The sequence below is a fragment of the Perna viridis genome, chromosome 2 (assembly GCF_037379345.1).
Source record: "Perna viridis isolate PV_CMFRI_1.1 ecotype Kerala chromosome 2, ASM3737934v1, whole genome shotgun sequence".
NCBI classification, from domain to species: domain Eukaryota; kingdom Metazoa; phylum Mollusca; class Bivalvia; order Mytilida; family Mytilidae; genus Perna; species Perna viridis.
The window spans coordinates 43,120,156-43,147,470 of record NC_142446.1 but is presented as its reverse complement, the minus strand read 5'-3'; the positions used below and the strand labels follow the sequence as shown (position 1 = coordinate 43,147,470).

General features: G+C 33.2%; 2 protein-coding genes across 3 annotated transcripts; one reads left to right on the top strand and one right to left on the bottom strand.

The window, feature by feature from the left end:
- Window positions 1-1,045: 1,045 nt before the first annotated feature.
- Window positions 1,046-23,315, top strand: LOC148625198 (cytosolic phospholipase A2-like). Of its 2 annotated transcripts, none has more exons than XM_088568572.1 (18): window positions 1,046-1,163; window positions 5,692-5,920; window positions 7,221-7,242; window positions 8,178-8,232; window positions 10,760-10,876; window positions 11,243-11,328; window positions 12,158-12,183; window positions 12,537-12,672; window positions 13,911-14,047; window positions 14,858-15,068; window positions 16,248-16,362; window positions 17,265-17,402; window positions 17,746-17,796; window positions 18,439-19,234; window positions 19,860-19,936; window positions 20,670-20,827; window positions 21,530-21,716; window positions 22,220-23,315. In XM_088568572.1, the coding sequence occupies exons 2-18, from the start codon at window positions 5,745-5,747 to the stop codon at window positions 22,444-22,446; spliced, it is 2,715 nt and encodes a 904-aa protein (XP_088424698.1). In that variant the 5' UTR covers window positions 1,046-1,163; window positions 5,692-5,744; the 3' UTR covers window positions 22,447-23,315. The 2 variants fall into 2 exon arrangements, with proteins under 2 accessions (XP_088424698.1, XP_088424699.1); XM_088568573.1 differs by having other exon boundaries at window positions 1,061-1,125.
- Window positions 23,316-24,582: 1,267 nt separating this feature from the next.
- LOC148625197 (uncharacterized) lies at window positions 24,583-25,000 on the bottom strand. Its single transcript, XM_088571197.1, has one exon. It carries the CDS (start codon window positions 24,998-25,000, stop codon window positions 24,587-24,589), a length of 414 nt encoding a protein of 137 aa, XP_088427323.1. The 3' UTR covers window positions 24,583-24,586.
- Window positions 25,001-27,315: the final 2,315 nt, after the last annotated feature.

The window sequence follows — 27,315 nt, the reverse complement described above, 5'->3', positions numbered from 1 at the left end:
AATATTCAGATTAAATAAAATGTTGACTGTCGTGAGACAGTAAGGATAACTTATGATCCTACCATTCGTAAAACTTGACTTTTTACAGTTGAAAAGGTTCCTTCTTTCTGTTCTAGTCCTTACGAAATTTCAAGTGCTCTATTTCCATATTGAACATTGTAGCAAACTGTAAAAAATTAACAGCATATAGCCCTGTCCAGCATGTATGAGGAAACGGGTAATTGTTCGACATTACTCCAATTCTGTTTGGTCGGGGAGAAAGGAAGGGGTGTCATGATCTTAACTCTTTATGATCACTCCTTATTTACAATAATTTGTTGGATACTTCAATGTTTTTAGTAAAAAAAAATCAGAAATTGGCTGAAAAAGGTACACTGTAAACTTTACAAATGTTCTTCATGGTAGTTATTTATATATGAATGGTGCATAAAATGTAATTTTTATACCTTAATTAAATAATGGAAAACAAATATTTTTTAATAAAATTTTTACACATAAAACTAATAGAACGCTCGCCCTTTTTGTTTCGAAATTCTATAAAACATTTTTTTCCTCTGATGGGTTGATTTACTATGCAATCTCAACCTTAACCTTAGTTTCTCATACTTTATATGCATGAACATATGAGATAAAATATTCAACTTTCAATAAGCCTTCCTGGTCGATTTCTAGGAAAACCGTTATCAACAAGAAACTATTTGTACAACTTTATTAACTAACGGTATTTTTTTCTGATCGTTCCGATTGTGTATTGCTAACATCGTTCATATATTAGACAGTATTTTTTGTGTTATTTTATTTTATGAATGTTAATGATGTGAATAAACGGGGGAGTAAACATCCTAAAATATTGTCTGATTTGAATGTTTGTTCATTTGGTTTGACTGTGCATGCCAAATCTGAAAATCAAGAACAAATTGTTTTTTTCCTGGTTGGGAATGTGTTCAAATGAGATATCTCAATCTGATCAATAGGCTATCTCAATCATCTTTAAAAGTGAGTCGACAATAAATTCATCTCAAGCAGTTAATTCCGGTAATTTTGTATTCACTTCCTTGTTTCTGTTCTTTTTTTTCACACTGTTATACCTATTTGTGATGTTTATATTCATTAACCCCGAATTTCGTAAGTTCAATAAATTTGGCTTTTATTGAATATTCACAGTAAGTATGTTTTTACTTTAAAAAACTAGAAGAAATTTTAAGAAGCTATCAATTGATAATTTATTTGTTTGAACATGCATAACCTTTATCGTTATTTTACCATTGTAAGTTAGGTTGATGGGCATCTGGAATAAAAACATTCGCAGAAACAACTGGTGCTCCACTAGGCAGATGCAAGCCCCTGGAGTGTCCCCTCCTTTGTCAGTCAGCGGGAAATCACCCCCTCTGTCTTCTATCTATCTTTATTTCTCATAAAGCCCATAAACATTGGTACAGAGATTTTTCAGAATTTTTGAATCCACCTGTGGAAAGATTTACATAGTATGCGCTATATATGGGCTATATTTTGATATTAGAGCTCGTAGCACACTTTACTTTACATGTCAGAATATTTAAACGCTACCATATCAGATTCGCCATGTTGATTTGTCTCTCTCCTCTTTTCAAACTGCTTCTACATGGTTTGAGTGATTTTCTGTTTCCTTAGTTTGCTATTCAATGTAACATTTGAAACCGAAACTTTCCGAGTAATTATGACGGTATTATTTACATATTTAAAAAAAAGAAATTTAATTTTGCGACTTTCCTGAAAACTTTATTAAAATTAAAATTCTCCATTACGTAATATAAACCTCCCCCGCCCCTGAGCCAAAACAATTGTTTCAGTTTCTATTCAATGTAGGTAACTCAATATTATATACAGTAAAACCTTAAAACCTGTCTTAATCGAACCCTTAATTCGTGTCAATGTATTTTGAACCGAATAACCGAACAAGAACCCTACGGTCCAGAAGATATTCGATTTATTGATTGTTGAGGTATAACGCCCGAGCAGCAATATTTTAGCTATATTCAGGCGATGAACATGAAAGGGATGATAAAATGAATATGAAATGATGATGATGAAATGAAAAAGGGATGGTACACAAGAATAATAGGGACTACAAATTTTGATTGCCACAAGAAAAAGGGAGAGATGGGTAGGGTCGGAACCCAATAGGACCCAACTTTAAGGGCCTTATTTGAAATAGTGCCAGGAGGTCTTGGGTTTCGCGTTGTAGAGGTGACCCGTACGCATTATTCTTCGTCGAAAAAAAGTAGGGGTCAAGTGTAATTCAGGGAAGTGCCAATCGATCAAAAGTTTTCCAAGTGTAAAATCGGGGACCTCACTTGGACCCAATTTTAAGAGGCTCACTTGAAATAGTGCCAGGAGGTTATAGAGGAGACCCGTGCGCTATACTTCATTACTTAGATTTTTGGTAATCAGATATGATCATATAATTGTTCGCTAGCTTCAGTCTAGCTTTATTGCTCTCTGTTCAAAAGCGGTGTGCAATTAAAAATCGTTCTGGTCGAGTGAGCATGCAAAAAAAAAGAGTAATATTTCGAATCGATAACCTTGAAATACATGTACATGTATTTAAAAATGTGTGATTTGATACAATAATTCAGTCTACAATTTACTTGTTAACTTTGATGTAAACCATGGGCTCGGGGGGTCCACCGTGCACCACCACTCATCGACTTTCTGGTGATTAAGTTACCTTTATACCTCCCATTACCGAAACGATTTGTCGTCAAAGAGTATTCTTGGATTCTTTTTCAGTATAAGCCTATATTTTTATACCACCGGGTCAAAAAGCCAAGATTTTTGTTACTCAATTGTTTGAGCCTCTAAGCCTTCCTAGGACAGCATGTGTGAACAAACTAAACTAATTAACGTATCATTATGTCGCCTAATGTGTCAACTTTACAATGGCACCAAGAGAGTTACACTAAGGGTTTTGGGGTAAAATAAACAATTAACATTTTAGTTCATGCTGAGGTATTATTTTTCATGGGTAGGAGTGGCAATTTTTCACCTAATTCGACTTGGCAAAGTTCAAATATTTATTACTTGGGCTCATTTGGAAGCTAAGACACCATATTAATGAGCTGTTTCACGCAAAAGCTTGTTTAATCTACTGTATTCTGAAAAAAGGAAATAACGGTGATATGGAAGAAATTCTGAACTTCTGAAAATTTCCTTTTTACTATTTTACAGTTATTGTAATCCCAAAAAGAAAATTTAAGCGCCTGAATTGACCAGATATGTTGGGTACATTATTATCTAAATTACGAATGCCTAATATATAAGTTGTACGATGTCGGTACGATGTGAATTGGAATTCTGTTTGTTACTGAGACCAGTTTTCTTGGGTTAGGGGTAGTATTTTTACCATTTTTCTTTCAAATTAGTTTTTAGTTTATTTTTGTTTAGGAAATTTATCTATTTAAAGATACCAAATTTAGACGTTTTAGTTGAGCAATAAATAGTAGAGTCGAATTTATGTGACTTTTTACGGAAAAATCGGAAATATAATTTTTTACATTTTTGATTTATTCTTATTACGAAAACCCCCAAAATTCATCGAAAGAACCTCAGAAGTATTAATTGTGAATACTAAACAGAAAATACAAAAAAAAATGCATTTTTTACTGAAGTATAATTCCTCTAGGGGATTTGACATGAAAAAATATGTCAATTTCAGCGATTTTTCGGTGGGGTAGGAGTACTTTTATTTTTTTCCTTTTATTCCAAAATCCTTACTGTTACCGCAATTTTTTGGTACCATTGTAAAGCCGATGAATTGAGCTACATGATAATATATATATATATATCAGTTAACTTCGTGCGGGTCCGGGTGTCAAAAGAATAGTCCCGCAGCAGCCCTAAGCTTGTCGTAAAATAAAACAAAATAGTGCTCAGAACACTAGCCGGGGACTAAGGCGCTCTGCCGTCAGAGTAACTGCGTTATGTGCCTATAGGTGGTGGAATGCGGAAACCCTGGTGTGTAACATGCTGGGGTTGTCAGGCTATAATATGGAAAACCTGACCGCAAACCATAGTGGCGTACCGTGTTGGGAAAGATGCCACGTAGGAGCCCTGCGAAGAGTCCTGTTCCATAGGAGAAGGAACCTTTGCGCTCTGCCACAAGAGGCTAAATTGCCCAACCCGATCCTACCCATCCCTTTCTTTTTCAAAATTTGTCGACCCTATTAACCTTGTGTCCTACTCCTTTTTTCATTTCATCATCATCATTTCATTTCGCCTGAATATAGCTGAAATATAATGATTGCTGCTCGGGAGTTTAACTCCAATAGTAAAAAAATCAATCGTTTTGTAGAAAGTAGAAGTCCGAAGAAAAAAAAACGTAAAAAATGGATTGTTGCCTCAACGAAGTACAAAAAGTAGCAAAAAAAAAAAAAAACAAAAATGATTCAGTTTATTTTTTGACGACAAAAAGATTCGTATATGCGAGGTATAAGGATACCTAAAAATCATATTTATTTTGATGATTGCTGGATGCACGAAGGTTATGTCAGCCCACCTACTGATATAAATAGCATAAAAAGCGATATAGATAATATTAGGTATATTGTAACAATAATACGACTAAACCGATCGTTCATTAAATAAATTATGTCAACCAGGACTATTATCAGTTCCTTACTTACTTGAGAAAAGTGTCGGTCATTCATCACTAAATTTCAAAGAAAAGGTCTTGTATAAAAAGTATGTTTAAATAGATTTACATTTTAAACGAGAATTGAAAGTCAGAAAAGTACATGTGCCTTGTGTTACAATTATACATATTAAGAATTATTTTAGAAAGACATTGTATAGGTGTCGTTTTTCGTGTCATTTATGAACGAATTTGTTTCATGTGTTCACGTTTAGGCCGTGATTTTGGATTTTGACGTACTAAATATATGAATCATTCCACTGCTGACGCTTCGGAATTTTTATATTATGAACCGTTTTCGTCTTTTACATTTTTCAAAGAAAAAAAATGGTCGTGATTGTTTCTATATTTAGAATAAATAGGAAGGATGTGTTAAACGAGTTTCTCTTTTCATTGCTAGATACGAATCTTTCTTCGACTGGTTGTCTTTTAAAATAAGCATAAACTGAAATATTTATTTGTCAAATATTTAATAATTTGATAACTGATTGCCGAAGCCAAGTTAAATGCAATGGGTCCTATATTTTCCCCACGAGAACTTGAATAGGGTATGTAAGTCTCGTCATGTGACTCCGTGGTTCCGTAAGAATGGGTCCTAGTCTACCATTCAAATGTATGGAGATTCGTCATTAACGTAGCATTGAGTTCAACATTAAAAGCGAAGTATCATTTTTGGGTAAAAATACTGATTAAAAATGACAATTATCAAGTTCTAAGAGATAAAATTGTTTAGAATAGCATAAAATAGAAGATTTTGCATTGTGAAGCAGCGTTTGAATTTCCCGAAAGTACACACTAAAATGCATATCGGTCTTCGGATTTCAATACGTTCTACACCGGAAATTCCGGAAGGGAAACTGAAACTAGAACGAGACTTATAAACCCTACATTAGGCTCAAAGTGAGTTTTTGGAAAATCTATAATATGTGATAAAGTATTTTTACTTTCGTCAGTTGGACAAAACGGTAAATTGATGTGTTAATAGACGTCAAGTTAAACTTCTCTGAACAATCTTATTTCAGGTTCCGAAAAAAAAATATAAAAAAAGTCTGCTCAATAAAGCAAATAGCTACTTATGGTATTAAAGGAGATGGCTGAAACAACACAAACTGTTAAATGGAAACCTCAACGTCTGACACCAATAGATGTTGAACGATTGAGAAGGCAACACAGTACAGACTCGCAGAGACCGAGGTTCAATACAGATATTTCTTTGAGAAGAACTCAAAGTGCACATCGTAAGACAGCAGGGTAAAACACTAATAATATTATACGGAGAAACTTAACAACTATTTTTTTTTATATAATAAAGGTCCTCTCTCTAGTTGTAAAAATGTAAATGTAAAATAAAAGTAATTAATCATAAGCTGGGATAAGTTTCAGGCAAGGAAATAAATCAACAGCATGTCAAACACTCACTCCCCCTCTCCGTGCCTATCTGCACCTAATGACTCAACTAGTTTCCACCATATCTGTGACAGACACACTTTAGTAACGAGTCTGTCCGCCCGTTCGTCCCTCCAAATCGTATCCGGGCTGTAAATCTGTCGTCGGGTTTTTTAATTTTTGGCATGAGGGCAGATCCGCTCAAGACAATGTGTTGCATACCATGGTTAATGACCTTTGAATTTAAGGTCATATTTATGATTTTACAAGACATATTCGTCTCAGGGCCGTAATTTTGTTGACATGATGCTAGATCTTCCAAGATGATGACTGTGTCGCATACCTTGGCCAATGAACTTTGACCTCATACATGAAAGGTTAATGTCCGGGTTGTCCCTTTTTGCCTATTTGGGTAGGATTTTGATATTTTGTAGGAATGCAGATGAACTCAGGACAATGTGTTGCATACCATGGTTGGTGACCGTTGACCCTTAACTTTTTTACTTTTATGTCCGGGCAGTAATGAGTTGTGTGATAAATTGAACGTGTTGTGCATAGCTGATATAAAAGAGTTTTACCACAGCGAGGCCCACAGAGACTTTAAAAACTTAAGAACTTTAAATTCATTTTCTGAGCCATCCATTGTCATTTGAAAAAAATCTTTATGCTATTTGACATATTTATGATAATTATAAACATTACATTGGAACAAAGATAGAAATTTTCAAGTGCCATCGATATCATTGGAACTACCTGGTTTCTACATGGATAGTCTCTTAAAAGGATGGCCCATTAGCAGCTTCTTTAAACGCACTCATAGGCCATACGAAATTGATGATTTTCAGTTTGTTCTGGTACTCAGTGAATGCTTTGGTCTATTACATGTATGTTTTTTAATGGTTTAATGATCGACACCTTCATCCTGGTTGTTTTTTTTCTCTCTCAGGACTTTAAGTTATATTAGTACGTAGCATCACTTATTCTGTTTTGAAGTACTCTCATCAGTATCTTGCTTTGTACTAAAAACAAGAAGTTATAATACTCAATCCATTTGCTGCAGTCACTTTGATATCCGTTCTTTCGTTGTTTTTTTATTATACCATTTGCATAGTAAACTACAAATGTACTATTTTATGATATGATGATTTACTTTTTTCTTTTTTAGGAGGAATAGAGTGGTATACAGGGTAAGATTTTCTAGTCTCTGATACAGTTTTCACTTCAAGGGTACCGTTTAACCTAATTATATAATATTAAGACGATTTAGTTTTATTCTTATTAATATTTTACATCAGACTGAACATAATGTGATAACCAAACTTTGAAGTATACAAGTCATATTACATTTCAATAAGTTAACAAATACAATAGTTAACCCTTGATAATTTACTTTTAGATGTAACACGCTTTCTGATTGGATAAACGAGTTTGTCTATTATCTCAAAAACCAAATTTTGTAATGTGACTATGATGTCATCAACATTCTTAAATGATTTACTCTTTGAATTTGGATACTATGATTTAATTATAAGGAATGACTATTAAACATTTTTTTCGGCCTTTTTGAAATTACCTCAATGTCCGTGGTACACACTTGAAAATAAGCTACTACATAAGTTGTTTAGTGAGCACCACATGATTGAGGATATTTCTTCATAGACCGAAAAAATATAACAGTCATTCCTTAAATGAAGCAGAGTTCTATTTCAATGTAAAATGTCAAACTCACATGGCCCAAAAGTATCTAAACATTCCATTAAAAAAGGGATCTTTTATTATATATGATTTAATAATACAATTTAATACCATAAATAGTTCAACCAAAATCATACCCACTTTTAAAAATTTAAAAGTTTATTTATATTATTGGTGCAACGTCCGATACATCACGGAAAAAGAAAAACATTAATTCAATAATACATGATATAAAGAAAAAATCTACACATTGCCGATTTTACTGTTAATAGCTATTATAGTTTAAGGTGCTAAAAAACATTATATGGACGATTTTGTTTAAACAAGGTGACATATACATTATACAAAGCTGGGGGAGTTGTCTCACAAAACAAGATTGATACATGGCAACATAGTTATGTTTATGAAAGATTGTTTTTATTCATAGGCAAAAAGTAGAGCATACGTGAGAGTCACATTGACACCAGAAAAGTCACCAAGAGGTACTGCATGGATAATAATAAGATACCACAGATCTGAAAAAATCCAAGTAAAACATATGCTACACTATGGAGTTCGAAAAGGAATAAGTCATTCACATCATTTTGTCCCTCCAAATCCCGTACGGTCACAGAGTTTGTTAAAGAATGAAGAATTTTCGTGATTTTGGGAAGAGACACGAGTTAAACACCATTTGTCTGCTAGTGTAACACCCCTATCTTTATATAGTATAACAGCCATAGCTTACTACAGAAGAACATCCTTAGTCTTATAGAGGAGAACACCCTTAACCTGCTATAGTGAAAAACCTTTAACTTGCTACTACATTAGAACACCCTAAGTTTGCAACAGTAAAGGCTTAGCTAGCTACAGTTGAACACCCTTAACTTGCTTCAGTAGAACACATTAGCTTTATATATGAGAACATCCTTAGCTTGCTACGGAGAACACCTTTAGCTTGCTACCGTAGAAAACACTTAGCTTGTTACATTAGAATAGTCTTAGCTTTCTACATCAGAGTTCCCTTAGCTTTATACAGTAGAACACTCTTACATTACTACAGTAGAGCACCCTTAGCTTGCTACAGTAGAACATCTTAGCTTTATATATTAGAACATCCTTAGCTTGCTACAATAGAACACCCTTAGCTTGCTACAGTAGAACACCTTAGCTTTATACATTAGAACATCCTTAGCTTGCTACAGTAGATCACCCTTACCTTTCTACAGTAGAACACCCTTGGCTTGCTACAGTAGAAAGCCCTTAGCGTTATACAGTGGAACATCCTTACTTGCTAGAGTAGTACACCCTTAGCTTGGTACAATAGAACGGCCGTGGCTTGCTACAATAGAACACTTTTAACTTGCTTCAGTAGAACACCTTAGCTTTATACATTAGAACACCTTTAACTTGCTATAGTAGAACACCCTTAGTTTGCCACAGTAGAAAGCCCTTAGCGTTATACAATAGAACACCCTTACTTGCTACAGTAGTACACCCTTAGCTTGGTACAATAGAACAGCCGTAGCTTGCTACAGTAGAGCACTCTTAACTGGCTTCAGTAGAACACCTTAGCTTTATACATTAGAACACCCTTAGCTTGCTACAGTAGAACACCCTTAGCTTGAAACAGTAGAAAGCCCTTAGCGTTATACAGTAGAATACCCTTACTTGCTACAGTAGTACACCCTTAGCTTGGTACAATAGAACAGCCGTAGCTTGCTACAGTAGAACACTCTTAACTGGCTTCAGTAAAACACCTTAGCTTTATACATTGGAACGCCCTTAGCTTGCTACAGTAGAACACCCTTAGCTTGAAACAGTGGAAAGCCCTTAGCGTTATACAGTAGAACACCCTTACTTGCTACAGTAGTACACCCTTAACTTGCTACAGTAAAAACACCTTAGCTTTAAATATTAGAACACTCTTAGCTTGCAACAATAGAATATAACTTGCTACCGTAGAACACCCTTAACTTGCTACATTAGAACAGTCTTAGCTTGCTACATAAGAATTCCCTTAGCTTTATACAGGACATCACCCTTAATTTTATACAGAAGAACAATCTTAGCTTGCTACAGTAAAACACCCTTAGCTTGCTAGAGTAGAGCACTCTTAGTATGCTACAATAGAACACCTTTAACTTATTACAATGGAACACTCTTAACTTGGTACAGTAGAACTCCCTTAGTTTGCTGCATTATAACACCCTTAGCTTGCTACATTAGAACACCCTTAGCATGCTACAGTAGATCACCTTTTACTAACACTCTTCAGCATACTACAGTAGAACACCCTCAACCTGCTACAGTAGAGCATCCTTAGCTTAATATATAGTAGAAGACACTTAGCTTTATACTGTAGAACACTCTTAACTTCGAACAGTAGCACACCTTTAGATTACTACAGTAAAATCCTAGCTACCTACAATAGAATACCCTTAGCTTGCTAGAGTAAACATCTTAGCTTGCAACTGTAAAACGCCCTATGCTTACTTTAGATGAAACACCTTTATCTTGTTTCATTAGAACACCCTGAGCTTGCTATAGTAGAACACTCTTAGCTTCTATACGATCTCACTGTCAGACAAAAGTTTTTCTACTTTGCCAAAAAGTGGTTTAACAAAAATGTCAAATTTTTAATTAAAAGCTACATATAGTCAACTCACGATCCCCAATTATATATCTCTTACGCTGAACAGATCGACAAAACGAAAATGAATGTTTTCCGGTAATTGCTGGTCTGGAGTAATTATATATATATTTTTTAAATATCTAAGCTCTTTTATTACATAATTAATAAGTTAACAAATAAATAATTTGTTATTTTCATGTTTTTGCTATAATCTGAAATCCGACCAATTGGATTTGGAAAAGTTAACTAACAATAACATGAAGTTAAAAAAAAATTCGTACTCAACTTATATACGATAGACGTTAAGGAGTCGCTATGACTGCATTTTCAAAATAACAAAGACCTCAAAATCTATCAAAAAATGTCTGATTTGTTTTAAAAATTCTTTTTTGTAGACAGTAACACGGATTTTGAATTAAGTTTGAAAGGAACTAAAGATTTATCAAATTCTTTCAAGGACAGTAAAAAATCATATAAGGTGTATCTTGATGAAACCGACTCGGTGCAAGCAGGTAAAAAACTGTCTAAGTTCTCGATTATTAGCTTAAATTAGGACATCAAAACTTCAAGAGGGGTCTTTCTTTTGAGCATGTTTTTTTCTTGTAAAACAACAAAAAAACAAACAAACACATAACAGACTTTAGTACTGAGAAGCTACATCTTTGCAAGTTATTGCGTTTCAATCAATAAGCCATGATAGGAAGTCGCCTTATATATTGAGACTGCTATAGCATTTAACAAAAAGGCCATGGAAAGGTACCTACTCGGGGAGGGGGTATTTAAAACCGATTGATACATACCAAATACATGTACGTAAATTTGTGTGGGTAGAAAGCTAAAAACCGTCTGACATCTCCTTCATTTGGAATCATTTTCAGAAATTATCGTAAAGAAGAACAAGAAGGAGGTGGAAAGGATTCCTCTTGGGAATATTAAACAAAAACAGAAGCTGTTTTATAGAGAGGTGAGTGAGCTTTGATTAGCAACAAAAACAGGAGCTGTTTTACAGAGAGGTGAGCGAGCTTTAATTAGAAACAAAAACAGGAGCTGTTTTACAGAGAGGTAAGCGGGCTTTGATTAGAAACAAAAACAGAAGCTGTTTTACGGAGAGGTGAGCAAGCTTTGATTAGAAACAAAAACAGGAGCTGTTTTACGGAGAGGTGAGCGAGCTTTGATTAGAAACAAAAACATGAGCTGTTTTACAGAGAGGTGAGCGAGCTTTGTCTAGAAACAAAAACATGAACTGTTTTACAGAGAGGTGAGCGAGCTTTGATTAGAAACTTCTTCCATTTATTATTAAGTAGCAGTCTTTATAAAAATCAGACAGGAGGTGATTCATGCATTTCAAAAACCCACAAACTTTACTTTTATTTCCTATTCAGAATCAGTTACAGACCACATAATCAATCTTAGTTTTTCATTTGGGGGTTGCGCTTTTGAGATAAAATTTATATAGATTGTACATGAATTTAGCACTTTGCAAGAGTTATCGTTCTTGATTTGGTTTGCTTTGGTTGATTTTATTGGGAGGTTAAAAAGTGCAGTTTTCTCAAAAGTACTGATCTAAATACAGAAAGGACTATTGCCACATAAAATATATCATGTGTAGAGCAAAAAAGCATCATCTGATCCATGGATTTTTCTACACCACGAATCACCTTATCAATGTCTGAATCTTATATGGACTGGTACTTAATACTGTTTGTTTTCTTCTTAAGATCATTCTGTTTTTTTTTTTTATCATTATTAAATGTCCAATATTTTGATTGAAAATCATTTCTTTTCTTGTACAGGTTGGTGTAACAGTTTGTCCCGAGGTGTAAGTATATACAAAATTATTAGGGGTTCTCTTTTTGTTGTTTTAAAAAATATACATATACACTTAGCTCAACTAGCGTGTGTTAATTGTCCAAATCATGTCTAGGCAAATTAAACAAACTGACTAATTTGAAAATTTAGGTAAAAAATGACGATAGTAGTAAACTAAGTGATATTCAAAATCAAAAAAATAAATAAATTTGCGGGAAAGGCAGCAAACTGTAGTTTTTCATTTTTTTTTTTTTTTACATTTTTGATTATTTATTTGCATTGTCAGTTACACTTATGACACCCGATATCAAATACATCAAAGTTCGTTTTAAAGGAATCCTTTATTACTCCATTGTTCTTCAGAAAAATGCCAGAACTAAGAACGTACAATACCGATGGATTCCTCTGTAACGAAGAGAAATCTTTTCTTGAGAAACGGAAATTTTATGTACGACAAGCTGTTCAAAAATTAATGAACCAGGAACTACTTAAAGAAGAGGTGCTTATTAATCATTTATTCATTTTCTATTGTTTCTTTGTGTAAGTGGAAAAACAATAACAATATTAATACTAGAAAATGTTATTTCGATGATGTTCTTTCATTTCTAGGTCAGCAAAAAATTAGATTTTATGTCCGATTCGGTCACTTGAGTACTACAAATGTATATTATAAAATATCGGCAAAACTACTACAGCATCAAAATAAAAGGAACATACATGACTTTCACATTCGCCATTTACGCCGAATCTGGTGGAAACTGGTTGACGATTTTGTACTAGATAAAGAAAGTTTATTTGAAGGCTACAAGAACAGTAATAGTTATGTGGAAATATGTCTCCAAACATAAAATGTCGGAAATGCTTCTATAATATATGTACCATTTAAAATTTATGACAGTAATCGAATCAAATTTCTGTTCCCTTGGCTCCAATTGCAATGTTACCCGAGCTTACGCCTGCTGACCTCAGTTGACCTCGATATAATTGAAGAACTTTTTTTTGGAATGGAAGCGAATGTGAAAGTCATCTATGCAGAGACAACAAAATCCAATTACATGGCCAAACGTGAAAACCGGAAACAAAGATGATATGTATACACAATGAAGACAATAAAATAAAATACAATTACATATATAAAACTGAAGATAAGAAAACATAAAATCATACAAAACTAAGGCATTTGAAATATGAACTCTAACAAAAACCCGGTGTGACATCCTGTTGCGCAAGCGGGACTTACGAAAGACCGGTAGTGCCATGACTTCTTTCACCTTTCCCGATTGATGCGAGACATTTCTCAGTTGACACTTGGAGCTGAGAAATGCCAAGTTGGAAGTGAGAAGTTTCAAGTTGAAACTGAGAAATTTCAAGTTAAAAGTGAGAAATTTCAAGTTGGAACTGAGAAACGTATCGCATTAATCGGGCAATGTAAAAGAAGTCATGGCACTACCGGTCTTTTGCAGAGACTTATCACATATCAAGTGAGTTAAACTTGGTAAGCATCAAATTCAATTGGTTGTCAATCCGAATAGACGTGAAATCTACCGAAAACGTTTGGTCTAAACTTCATAATCATATCTGCCAATTAAATTGACTGTGATGATGACAATATAACTATACTGTGCATAGTGATGATTACCCGCTATTTACATGTAATGATGCAAACCGTATTAACAGAATCCAAACCATATTAACATAACCCAAACCATATTAACAGAATCCAACCCATATTAACAGGTACCAAACATTGCTTTAATGGGATCAGGTGGAGGATACCGAGCAATGACTGCCATGTCAGGGGTCATCAACGCCCTGCATGATACTAAAATTTTCGATACAGTATTGTATACTGTAGCGCTGTCAGGTTCCTCTTGGTGAGTATTTGAATGATACGTGTACTTAGAATACCTTTGTGGTGAGTACAATATTACTAGAAGAATTCGTACGCTGCTGCTTTGTTATGTTTTTTTTTGGTGTAAACAATAAACCTATATAGATACCATATTCTACGTACACATGCACTATTGCTGTTTTATATACTTATATATGAAACAGGCGCGACTTGCAACGATCAAATGTAATACGCAGCCCCGTTAAACTCCGTTAAAAAGTATAGTAAACAGTAATTTGTATCGAACATTGTTATTTGAAGATTTTTAAGGTAATAACTGTATTGACCTGACTGTTCTTGTAAAGTTCCCGATACTCAGTAATATATATCCATTTTAAAACGTGTACATCTCATACTGTGACAACTCTGCTCGGATCATGTTATATATTACAAAGTAAGATCTGCGATATTTGTTAGGTTGTTTCCATAGCAGAATCGAACTTCATAAGTCCAGCGCCATAGACCACTAGCATTGAAATACCATATAGCATGTACTTAGTTACAAACCCTGATTAAATGTTCATGTAAGTAACACCCGGTCAGCAAAAGCTGTATATTATCCATTTATATGCTTAATTGGTCGAGTGGTTTACTGTACAGGATTTAGGGCAGGCATTGTTGCCATTGATGTTACAGTGGAGTTTGAGTCCCGCCGAGGGAACAGTTAAAAAATTGTTTTACAAGTTTCATAATTCTGACATCGTTTTGAAGCTTTCAGACCAAGATATGCATCCTTTAGCAACCTTAAAATAGCTTATATTCATTCATATCGACTTACCTTTTGCTACTATAGGTATTTAGCAGTTCTGTATTCCGATGAATCTTGGCCAGACATTGACCCAAGAAATGTGCAAACAAAGCTGAGAGCAAACATTACTAGCAAGAAGCACAGCATGGCAATGATTTTCACAAAAACAGCTTTTAGTTTTCTCACAAGGAAAACAAATTGGAGTTTTACTTCTGATATATTTGGGCCTCTGCTGGGTGAATCACTAATTCCAGATGTAAGAATTAGTATAGAATATCTTTTATATATAAAAATAAGAGATGTGGTATAATTGCCAATGAGACAGTTATCCATCAAATACCAAGCAACAAACATGTAATAAAACTTCTACAGGTCAATCAACGTTCTTCAATGATAGACAAAACCCATACCATAAAACAAGCTGCAGAAAGCCCCAAAACAAATGAAACTATTCTTTAAAGATGAATATCGACCTAATCTACATAGTGAGACCGCAAAACGAATAAAACAACGACAACCACTGGATTACAGGTTCATGACCTGCGACAGGCATATAAAGTATGTGGCGGGTTTTAAACATGTATGTTAGCGCTCAACCTTCCCCCAACCTGGGACAATGGTTGGAAAACACAACAATAAAACGAACTATAAAATCTGTTGAATTTGGATTTAACTCTTGATATCGATACAGAATACAAACACTATAACACATTGGATAAAAGACAACAAGCTGTATCTAACTTGAAATCGACTTATTTAATTTGGTCCGATTTGATTTTTTTTAAATGGATTCTATGGTAAAATGCATGCCTGCATTTTTTGATCAGGTTTCAGTAACTGCTAACTTCTAAATTAAAATAGATGGTCTGTCGTTCTGTTTTATATACAATGTCTTCCCGTGAAATGATTTTCACGTGTTTTTATTTACAAAAAGAACTTGGTGACTGATTGAAACTTTGATTTACCTTTAATTATTTTTTTTGTAGGTTTAATTTGTTTTACACTTTTCTGCAGCGTATTTCAACGCAGTCGGTATTGAGTTCTCTTTGACATCACGTGACACCGATGATGCTTAACTATGGCAGCCTAACCGATAGCGCTTACAATCTCGCATTTCATTGGAAAAAAGTGATGAGAACCGTGAAATTGATAGCTCTAGTGGGGGCTTTTTATGTCCGGAATATTTTAACCTAAAACAGTTTTTGACTTTCATACATTGGTTTACTTGTTTAACCAATAAAATAATTGAAATACGAAACAGAGCGCATTGATCGGATTTGGTATTATTTAATAATAGACCAACAAAGCGAGAAAAATGCATGGGCTATCTTTTTTAAAGATAGTACTAAGTCTTGTTATTGATGAGTCAGATTCTGTTATTGGTTTTAACTTTTTTAATTTTTACTCCGATTATATCTTTTGTCTGCTGTTTAAGAGAACACATAGCAGATGGAGTGAACAAGCTATGAAACTAAATGATGGAACAGCTCCATTACCCCTTCTGGCAGCAATTCACGCAAAACCTGATACGGACATTATGGAGTTCCATGGTTAGTAAATTAAAAAAAAGTACTTTGTAATTTGATATAAATTCGTTTTGATAATTTAATTCTTACATTTCGTAAAATTTTTGAAAATTGTAATGTCAGAGACATTTGCACAAAGAGAAAAAATAATGGAAAAACATTTCTGAATCACTTTTTTAGGCTAAAACTTAACAGGAAGCTCTAGCGGATGATGAATTTACATACAATTACATAAACTTTGTTATCAACCAATTTTTACGAATAAGGTAGTCAGCTTAAAAAATGTGCGTTTAATGCGCGGTTACACTTTTTGTTTTATCTTGTGCTAAGCCTTGAACAAATACCAAACTTTACCTGGTTTAGCACAAAATGAAACATCTATTTTCATAAATGTATGTATAAACTATGTTCAGGCTTATCGTACACAAAATATTCTACATAATCATAATTCAAAATTCAAATAGTAGTGACCACGTTCTGTCAAAGTCTAGCACAAAACGGGTTCATATGACTGTATGTGGTCGTTGATTCATGTACAAGTAACTGCTGATATTCTAACAGGAACAAAAAGGGCTATTTTGGGGTTTGAATGTAGCTTAACATTAAATCACATTTATTATTCATAGTCGGCTTAAATCCATGCTGTTGTGACTGGTGTGTGAAGTAACAAAAGTACTAATAGTAACACAATAATGGATGATGGTATAATTACAACAAAGTGGGTCCTCGCCTCGAATGAAATAATGTATTGCAATGTTTTCAACCCGGAAAATTTCTTCACGCCATTGACTTTTTTGACCAGTTGATTTAAAAATAACATATAAACGCATAGCTAGGTTTATGAAAATGTCAGGTAAATTTGCATATGTTTTCATGTATTTAAAAGAGTAATTGAGTTGAAACTGCAATTTAAATCAAATTTGTAGAATGGGTTGAGTTTTCACCGTACGAGGTCAACTTGTCAAAGTATGGGGCAGCCATTAAGATGAAACACTTTGGAAGCAAGTTTCAGAGGGGGATAGTAGAAAGACAAGAAAAAGAACTACCCTTACATGAAATTATGGGTAAGATAATAGAAAAAATCTTTCACAGGTAACAACAGATTGAATGGATTTGTCGTACAAATATGGGGGAAAATTTTAATTGTAATTTAATGTTATTAATGGACTATTCTAAATAATTAATAAATCTGTATTTTACTTTAGGGTGTAGAAGCAATGTAGCACGCCGGAAGCAATGTGATCACACTTTCATTCTTTTTTTCTATTACGTCTTTAAGCCATTTTCTTTAACGTGTGAATTTCGGTTTAAGTGTGACTGCACTCGAACTCTCATGTTTTTTTCTATCAAAGTAAACCACATTGTACCTTTAAATGATTTTGACTTAATAAATATTTTTTTCTTAAGGAATATGTGGAAGTGCATATACTGTGACTTTTGAAGAGTTAAATAATAAAGGTAAATTTGCTTTTAATACCATGAAATACTTCTTAGTAATACTCATCAAGTTAAGATTCAAACCTTTGAGTACGGTTTGTACAGGTGTTGAATTGTCTGGATCAGTTTTTATATTAAAACATTATCGTTCACAGTCAGAATAGAAACACATGAAGGATAATAACAAGACAATCGAACTGGTAAAATCTAGACAACAGTCAAACGGTATAGTCAAAAAAAGAAAGTGTATAACAAATGACAATGTCCGGTGAAAAACCGGTATGTTGGAAACCACGGTTATGGTAATGACTTGGTACATGTACAGGCATTTCCGATAGAAATGGTGATTAAACACGGTTTTAGAATACAAGGTATTGCTGATTGAACTTACAGTTTTTCGTGAATATATAAAAATATTACAAGACTTCTTTGTGTTCACTTCTATCATATGGTATATTTTGCTACACGGACCAATGAAGAACAGAGTAAGAAATAACAAACCAGTTACCTCTATCCAGTACTCGTTCTAATCACACGAGTTTAATTAATTTGTCTTCTTGAATGAATAAAATCAAAGCGTAAATATATAAACGACTCTGAGATGTTTTCTATAATCTACTTCATTGTAATACTGAGATATTGTCCACTTAATTTTCATTCGAGAAAAACGGAAAGGTGCCAAAAGACTTTCTAAATCATCAACCATGAAGCAAAATGCGATTAATGGGGGAGACGAAATTGATGGCCCATGGCAAGGACTTGACACAGATGATGATGATTTAGAAACTGATGGTCCATGTGATGAGCTTGAGTCCATAGATGATGTTGACGAACTTGATGGGCTTCAAACCAGAATAGGGACCGAAAGCAATTGTGACGAACTAGATGGTCCTCGTCCTAAACTTTGGGATGAAAGTCTTGGTAACGAATGTTCCGGTACTATTTCAGGATGTTTTAAAAGTAATCATGGCCGATCTGATGATATTGAGATTGACGGATCGTCCTATGATGACCATAGATTGGCTATTGGTTCTCATCAAACTTATGAGCTTAGAAACAGTTTTCAAGCCTTGACTATAAATGAACATGATAGCTCGAGTAGACAACCCAACCAAATACAAACGACTGATGACGACGAATCAATGGATGTGATTGATACAGTTTTTACAAGTAATGTTCAACAAAATACTCCAAATGCACATTTCATCGATGATGAAAAGTTCGATTCGATTGAAGATTGTAATATTTTTGGACGTTGTCAAACCACAGTAAACGACTGTAACGAACCAAGCGAGGAGGACTTAGAAGAACTTTTACAGAAACTACGTGATATCAGGGAGACTAATGACGCGTTGTCGTCACAAGCTGATCTGACATCTGACCCCATATCTGTAGGCTCTGAAGGAGATGTTGAGTTAGATGGAGTAGGAGATTTCATTGTAGATCGTGCAAAAAGGTGGTAGGTGATCTAAATTAGCCTTTGAATTTATTTTCAAATAAGTTTAAGTGCAATAGCATGGGACCCATCGTATCTATGAAACCGTGATATTCTTGGGGAAACATAGTATATGTTATTTAAGTGTATATAAGTATAATATGATAATTAATTGGAAAGAGTGAATAACCAAAATATTATCAGGAGTGCCGAAGAATGCCTAGATTTAAAGAGTGTGCGGAACTTGTTCGGCGCACAAGTTAAATCCTCACGCGTTCTTGACACGAGTGATAATATTTTGGTTGTTCACGAAAACCAATTGATTATCCTATTTATAATATAGATTTCTTCATAATTTATCGATATTTTCAATATGAACTTTAAATTCTGTGATTGGCGGATTGATATCAAAGTTGTGATGTTTTGGCGGGAGAAAGCGCGAGAGTGAAATTACCGAATTTATTTCACGGTATGAATTACTAAAATTTATTAAACTGGGAACATTCGATAAAACACAGCTATCTATATAATAAATTGTATTCTCTGTGAAGTGAACTTCTTTTCTGATCTGAAAATCTTCTCAAATATATTTGAAAAACTTGAAAACACAATTTGTATGTTGTTTATGTGACATTGTTATGCATTTTAGCTTCCTACGTAACAGAACATTAAGAGCAGCAGCAATTAACAACTTCTTGCATAGAGTCTCATTTGAAGATAAGGATAGTAAGCATTTTATGTTCTTTGATCATTTATTACCCGTTTTTACTAACATTTGTCAGTTATCATCACCTTTTGATAAATAAGGTTTTTATCTCTTCACGACGATCGCTTTTACTACAGACAATCATATTATATTTCAGTCGGAGATTAACTCAAAGCTGACTTGGGCTAGATAATTAAAATTAGAATTCATTTTCATGATGTCATTTTTATAATGTAATATTTAAATTATTAAAATCCTAATGTGATACCAGTATGCATTTTTGTATTAATTCTACAAAGAATGCAAAAATAAACAAAGTTGAGGTTACATTTTGAGATGTTTCCCAAATATTAACTCTATTTAAACTTAAATGCTGGTCAATAGAAGCACAATTAACAGTGGAATCTTCTGCTTATTTAATGCTTATATTTATTATTGCCTTTTTTCAACATGTTTTCCTTATGATCAAGCACCATACATTGTCTTATTTTGTTTGAAATACTAAATTTTAATTCTCAATGAAAACTTTATTATTCAATCGACTTTTCAAGGGAGCAAACGTTGAGAATAGTTTAAAATGTATAGATGACATTTATACTTAAAGCAGAAAGATTTACAATTTGAAAAGCTGAATAGGCAAAATACACACATTTTCTTTTTTGTTTCTTGATTAACGGATACGTATCAGATAATGGTATAAATACTTGCTTATCAAAAAAAGTGTTTATCTTAGTATTATTTCTACTTTTGTAGAAAAATTTAAGAGTGACATGGAAACTCTGCTTTTTATTGATGCTGGCCTTGCTCTGAACTCGCCTTACCCATTATTATTTCAACCGGGGAGAGACATCGATTTAATCCTGTCCTTCGAATTTACAGACCGCCATCAAGATTTAAATCATCCATTCAAAGTGAGTATGTTTTGTTTTAAATCGGCCTACAATCTAATCATACCAACTGCAGTTTCTTAAGTAGCTCTCCAGATAAGAATCATGCAAAATGTGACACATTGTTGGAAAGCCTACATATTTTATTTTTTATATTTTGTTTAAAATGCTTATGTAAACAGAAAATTACATGTGGCTCCTCACAGAATCATTGTTCATAAGAGATAAAAATTATGCAGAATCCATTGTAGGATTTAAAATTAAAAGAGATAAGTCAGTAAATGACACTGAAATACAATAGAAACTGTTGAATTTTCAATGTTGATTATCTTCTAAGAGCAGATAGATTGGATTAAATAATTATACATTTCATCATATAGACCTATAATGCAACTTCATAACAAAAATTAAAATGAGTAGCCTTTTTGTGCATCACATATTACAGAGTTTGCATGATTCTTACAAAATCTGCTACTTAATTATTAATGTGCACCAGACTGATTCTAAAAAAAAACATTTACCCTTTAATCACAAAAACTTATGGACAAAAACGTAAAGATAAAACATATTTATAAAAACATAAATAGAAGGACATTATTTGACCTTGAAGATGCGGTCGACTTTAAATTTATGACAATATCAATTGGAAATATCCTATTTATAATAAACATTTATACAACTCCGAAAAAGTGAAATTATCACCTCGAATATCTTGCTTACTTGAAGATGATACTAAAGGCAGAAAAATGGGCAAGACAAAATGCCATCAAATTTCCACCAATTAATATTGACAAGTTCAAAGGAAGACCAATTGAAGAAGTGTATGTGTTCGATGATGACACAGACGTAGACTGCCCTACAATCATGCACTTTGTTCTAGTCAACAAACATTTCTGGAAATATGAAAAACCAGGTAAATATTTTCTTGGGTTGATGAAAAAAAAAATACCTTGAAACTTAGAAAGAAACATTGTGAATGTGTATCAGATATAGAAATAACGATACGGATATGCGAACTTGCACTTAGGGAACAGTAGTTATCCGGCGATATTCTTTAGTGAATTAACTTAATCTTTTTAAATATTCGCGATTTTAATTTATTATTAAATTGTTCTGTAAACAATATTTATAGAAATATTATAAAATGACAGAAATGAAGAGAAAAATGCCCATCAATGACACTCTTCAACATATACATGTTACACGCTTAATCACAATGTCTTATTATATCGTAATATTACATATGTATTACAACAGCACACACCACCCAACAGAAACACTCCAGTTTTGATTTCAGTTGTATTTAAATAAAACACACACACAAACAACGCTTATCTCATTGCACTTCTTAAGAACTGTCTTTCGAAAACAGACTGTTCTTATATTAATAATGATTTGCTAATTACTATTTAAAAGGGGAGGAAAGAAGCCAATTTGAAAAACAGCGTCTTAAAAACTTTAAAATATTTGATCATGGTTATTACGATTGTAAAAATTTCAACTACACGAAAGACAATTTTGATAATTTGGCCCAGCTTGCCGAGTTCATAGTGCTCAACAATGTAGAGAAGATCAAAGATTGTATATTAAAGACTATACAGAAGAAAAGGAAACAAAGGCGTAGGCGTCATAACACTAATTAAGAATAGCATCGACTCATTACAAAGCCTAGACTGAGGGTTTTCACAACTGCTAATAAAATTCACTATAGTTGAAGAGGTGACATGTAACAGCCTTGAAAACCTGTAATATCGTGCTATAAATTGACGTATTTTTCTGTACAATAAGTAAATAATTAATTTCTTTTCTACTTCAAATTGTGCTGTTTTATAATGGTTCCACATTTGTTTCTGTATAGGTCGAGAGGTGTGATATAGGGTATGCAATATAGGGTGAACGATATATGGTTTAAACAAGCACTATAATGCATATATATACAAAAAAAATACATATGAATATAAAAATATCATAAAACGCTTTACACTGAGCTCTTGAGACGTAATGGACAAAATGGTATGATTGATATGCCTTTGATTTAATTGATATTCAACATTTTTAGACATAAATACTTTTTTAAGATATCTCATATTAATTTTCGTTTTGATATTTTTTGTTTAGTCTTACCATTTTAAGTATTGCATGACAAAACAGAAAACAATCTGAAACATAGCAAAGTTGAAAATGTTTTTACGTTACTCTTTTACTTTTATATAAATGCATTTTGTGTAAAGATGATATCAAACTGTATATGTCAAACCGTTAGATGTAATGTTCATACATTTGTAAAAGTATTTATCATTCCTGTCACTAACCTCATATATTTAATTTTTAAAATTATTACATATTTATTATTGACAAACATGGATTGACAAACAAACTTTGTCCTGTGCACCCTTGTATCTTTTATGTATCTTTTATGAAAGTTATTCTTTCACATGAAAAATTGCGTCTTTGTATTATATCACAATGCTTGTACACCATCAAATTGACATTAAACAGTTTTACGACTTCATTCTTATTGCGCATTTGGTTTCCCAACTTCGTTATTTTTGATTTTGAGTACTTTTTGTTAAACTTTATTTTTCGATTATATTTTGATATGATCATTTTTTTACTTTCGTTTTCATAGAATTCTTCGGGAGCGTTTATGGTTTCACCTTCCTCATCTTAAGGAATTTCACTAGTATCAGAGTATATTGCTTTGTATGAAGAAATTTACACAAAATAAACTTCTTCGCATTCCGTAACTAATACTGCTGATGACAGTATAGCGAAACTCTAAAAACAAAATTGAGTTGTACTTTTGCATTGGGAATTACACTTTAATTCAAATAGAAGGATCAGAGGCCGTTTACTGTTTACGTGTGACAGTTTTCGAGCATATAGTCTTCTTATATGACAAATGACAAATAAAACACGAATGCCCGGGTGAACGAATAATTAAAACATGTTTTGTGGTATTAAATACACAATGAAACTTTGAGAGTAGAAAATAATTAAAGGAAAGATGATATGTTTCAACATTGTTGTTACGTTGATTATCTTTGGAAAGAACATTATACATTTCAGGGTTTCAAGTCCACGATCGACCTTTCCAAACTTTTATCATACGCATTCTTTATTTTGAAGCTTTTAATTCGTTATAATAAGATTTATTTAACAGTTGCATTTGCATTGAAATTACTGACATGGCACCAGTAAATTCAGTATTCGACCGTTAAAACTAGAATTGACGTCTCAAATCAATCAGACCCATACATCTCCTTAAGAAGGTAGACCTAGGGTAAGGGACATAACTCATGACGTCAGTGATATGTTTGTATCATATACAATTTCACCAAAGGCTATCAAGCTTTCATTTGACACAGAATGAAATTAATCTAAGTTACTTTGATGCTAAGATGACATTGATATAAAATGCTGAATACAAACGTTCCGATGATTTGTAAGGGTTGTGTCCTTACCCTAGGTCTACCTCCTTACAAGAGTGTATTTGAAAAAAAAAAGACACATAATATTTTATCAAAAATGTAAATTTTATTATTCTATCATTCTGGTAATTGGCACTCTGGAAGTAACAACCATGAGTCTTTTAGTACAATCCTGTGGAAAAAAAGGAATCTGATGTTATTAACATTAAAACTAATTTATACCAATACGCAGTAATAAACTAATAATTCTCATTCAATTCTATTTGACTTTGGAGGTAAAACAGTCTTTTTTCAAGTGGATAAACTAGATGTTTTAACGTAAAAAAATAAGTTTTATTATAGGCATGAAACTTTATTTGTAAAGCCACTTACCACCAAATTTTCCTTTTCCAAATCCGTTCTGTCCTTGTCCCCATCCTCCACTTCCGTATCCGATACCGTTTCCGATTCCGTGACCGTAATTGTTTCCCCAGCCTCCGCTGATGATTTCTACACCTTTTCCTCCCCATGATCCTTGTCCATATCCTCCATAACCTCCATTGCCTCCCCATCCAAGGTCAAGATCACCATATCCTCCTCCTATTCCGTAATTGTTTCCCCATCCACCTTTTCCACCTCCATAACCACCTCCTATATGGATGATTTGTCCTTTACCCCAACCTCCAAGTCCTCCTCCGTTATTTCCATAACCGCCTCCGTAACTTCCGTATCCGGAAAAGGCGCATGCCATGGAGGCACATAGGGCGATGGCGACGAGTCTCAACATGATGTTTGGCTGGTATAAAAGAAATGGAAAAATAATGTAATGCACGAGTATATATCAGTATCATTTCACTAATAAACTATTGTAATAATTAATTTATTGGGACCACTCTACGAGAAAAAAATCAAATACTCGCAATCTTTCTACTTAACAGGCTTGTGAGTTGAATCGGATTTAAAAACTCGTTCCGGTTCAATGACACGTCTATCAAATTGAAATATGGTTGCTTTCCCAAAAATTAAGAAGAAAATACTGCTCTATATTGTGCAAATATGTATAAATGTACCATGGCCAAAAATGCATTCCAGCAGCCGTATTTTTCGGAAATTATCATACCAAAAGGAGTAAAAATATTATTGAAAATATTGTCAATTTGAAGGCAAGTAACCTTTCTTTATTGATACAAAGAGAATAACAATTTTTAAAGATATATATTTAGTTAATATTGTTTTCCTCCTAAATAAAGATATTTGTGATATTTGAAAATAAAGATGGAATAACATTGAAATAAGCAAGGTTAATACAAATATGTACACTTTATTTTCTATTTTAAAAGTATATAGGACACGTAAAAGGATAAAATACTCATTGTTTACTTACATGGATGAACAGCAAATGGTAACTAACATTTACCTACCCAACTTGACTTCTTATATAGTTATTTACCTCCACACCCCGGTTCATAACCTGTTCAATACATCATTCATTGTATCTAATTATTCAATTTTGTCGTAAAGGTTGACACTCAAACCTTCACCGTTACGAAACAAACAATGGTCAAAAGAGATATGACAGTGTTACATACATACATGTAATTATAAATCATACATGCTGAAGATAAATTAGTATTGTATTCTTCAATAAGTCAACAAGTTATTTATTCTCATAACCAAGGATATGGTACAAAAAAAAGAATAAAAAAATAAACATAAAAAATTAACACACAAAAAAAAAAAAACAACAAAAAAAAAACAAAAAAAAAAAACAAAACAAAACGGTAACATGGAATGAGAGGAAGGAAGCTTAACAAAGGATAGATATGTCGTTTATAAATTTACATCATTTATGGAGATAGCAAATATTTTCAGTAAATAATCAGTGCTTATATTTTATATCATTATGTAATCTCTCTGTTTTCTTTTCAAACTATCGATCATTGCAAAAAAAAATGAGGACTTTCTTTAAAAAGTGGAAAGTTCTCCTTAAGTATGTCAAATGTGGTTCCCACTACTACATCTCTTCAACTTAACAATTTTTTCGAGAGTAGGTATCCTTTTTTTTAATTTTACATGTCTTAGAAATTTTCAAATTTGTTCAATAAGCTTTGATTGTTACTCTTAAGTACATTTTCAATAGAAGCATTTCTGTCAACAAAGTTCAATATATAAAGTCTGAATATCATCATGATTTTTTCATCGCCCAAACAGATATAGAACGTGAAAATTTTCTGATTTTACATACACTATTGAAATTAGCGTAGATTAATTTAGAATTGTGTACAAAAATAACACTATTTTCAATGATTTACTTTTATAAAATGATGCGTGTAATATATCTAAAATCCAGCTGATACTAGTAGTACCCTATACACAACGATCATTCTTTCATCTACTAAAGCTGTTCATTTTTGACAAAAATTATTTTAGAAAACTAACATCACGATACGTTATATTTGGTTTAGTACCAACAAGCAGCCTGTACAAGGGTATTCAAGCCAACCAAGATTCAAAAGAATGCTATCCAGGGACCTGACAGGGGAAATAGACACACAAACAACAAAGAACATAAAATTGCAAAAATAATACGTACAAAGAAACAAAAGTAAATGAGCAACTCGGTCTCTTCACTAAAAACTTATAGCATGGAACAGGTGCACCGGTAGAGTAAACGTCCTTTGCTTTTCTAGAAACACCCACTGAGTTGCTCATAAGAAAGTTAAATTCACGGTAGACGAAAGAGGAAAGAAAAAATATGATTCGTTGAACAAATCGTTCTCATGGTGCAGATGGATACACCATAACCATCACCGAGTTCTTGATGACGACCATAAAACTTCTGAAGTGATGACTTCAATCTTACAGCTCATAATCCTGTTACAGAAGCATAACTATAAGAAGTTTGCGTAATTATGGCAATCTTTGACATAACGTTTGATTTGTGATATGAAAACTCCATACGCAGGCGCTGAAGGTATGTTGCCACAGATGAAAGGAAAGTTGACAATACGGAATGAAAAGTCATCGCGTTTGTCGTATAGTTTGGTCAATAGTTTTCCTTTTCCATCAATCCCTAAGTGTAGGTTAAGTTATGAGGCTGAC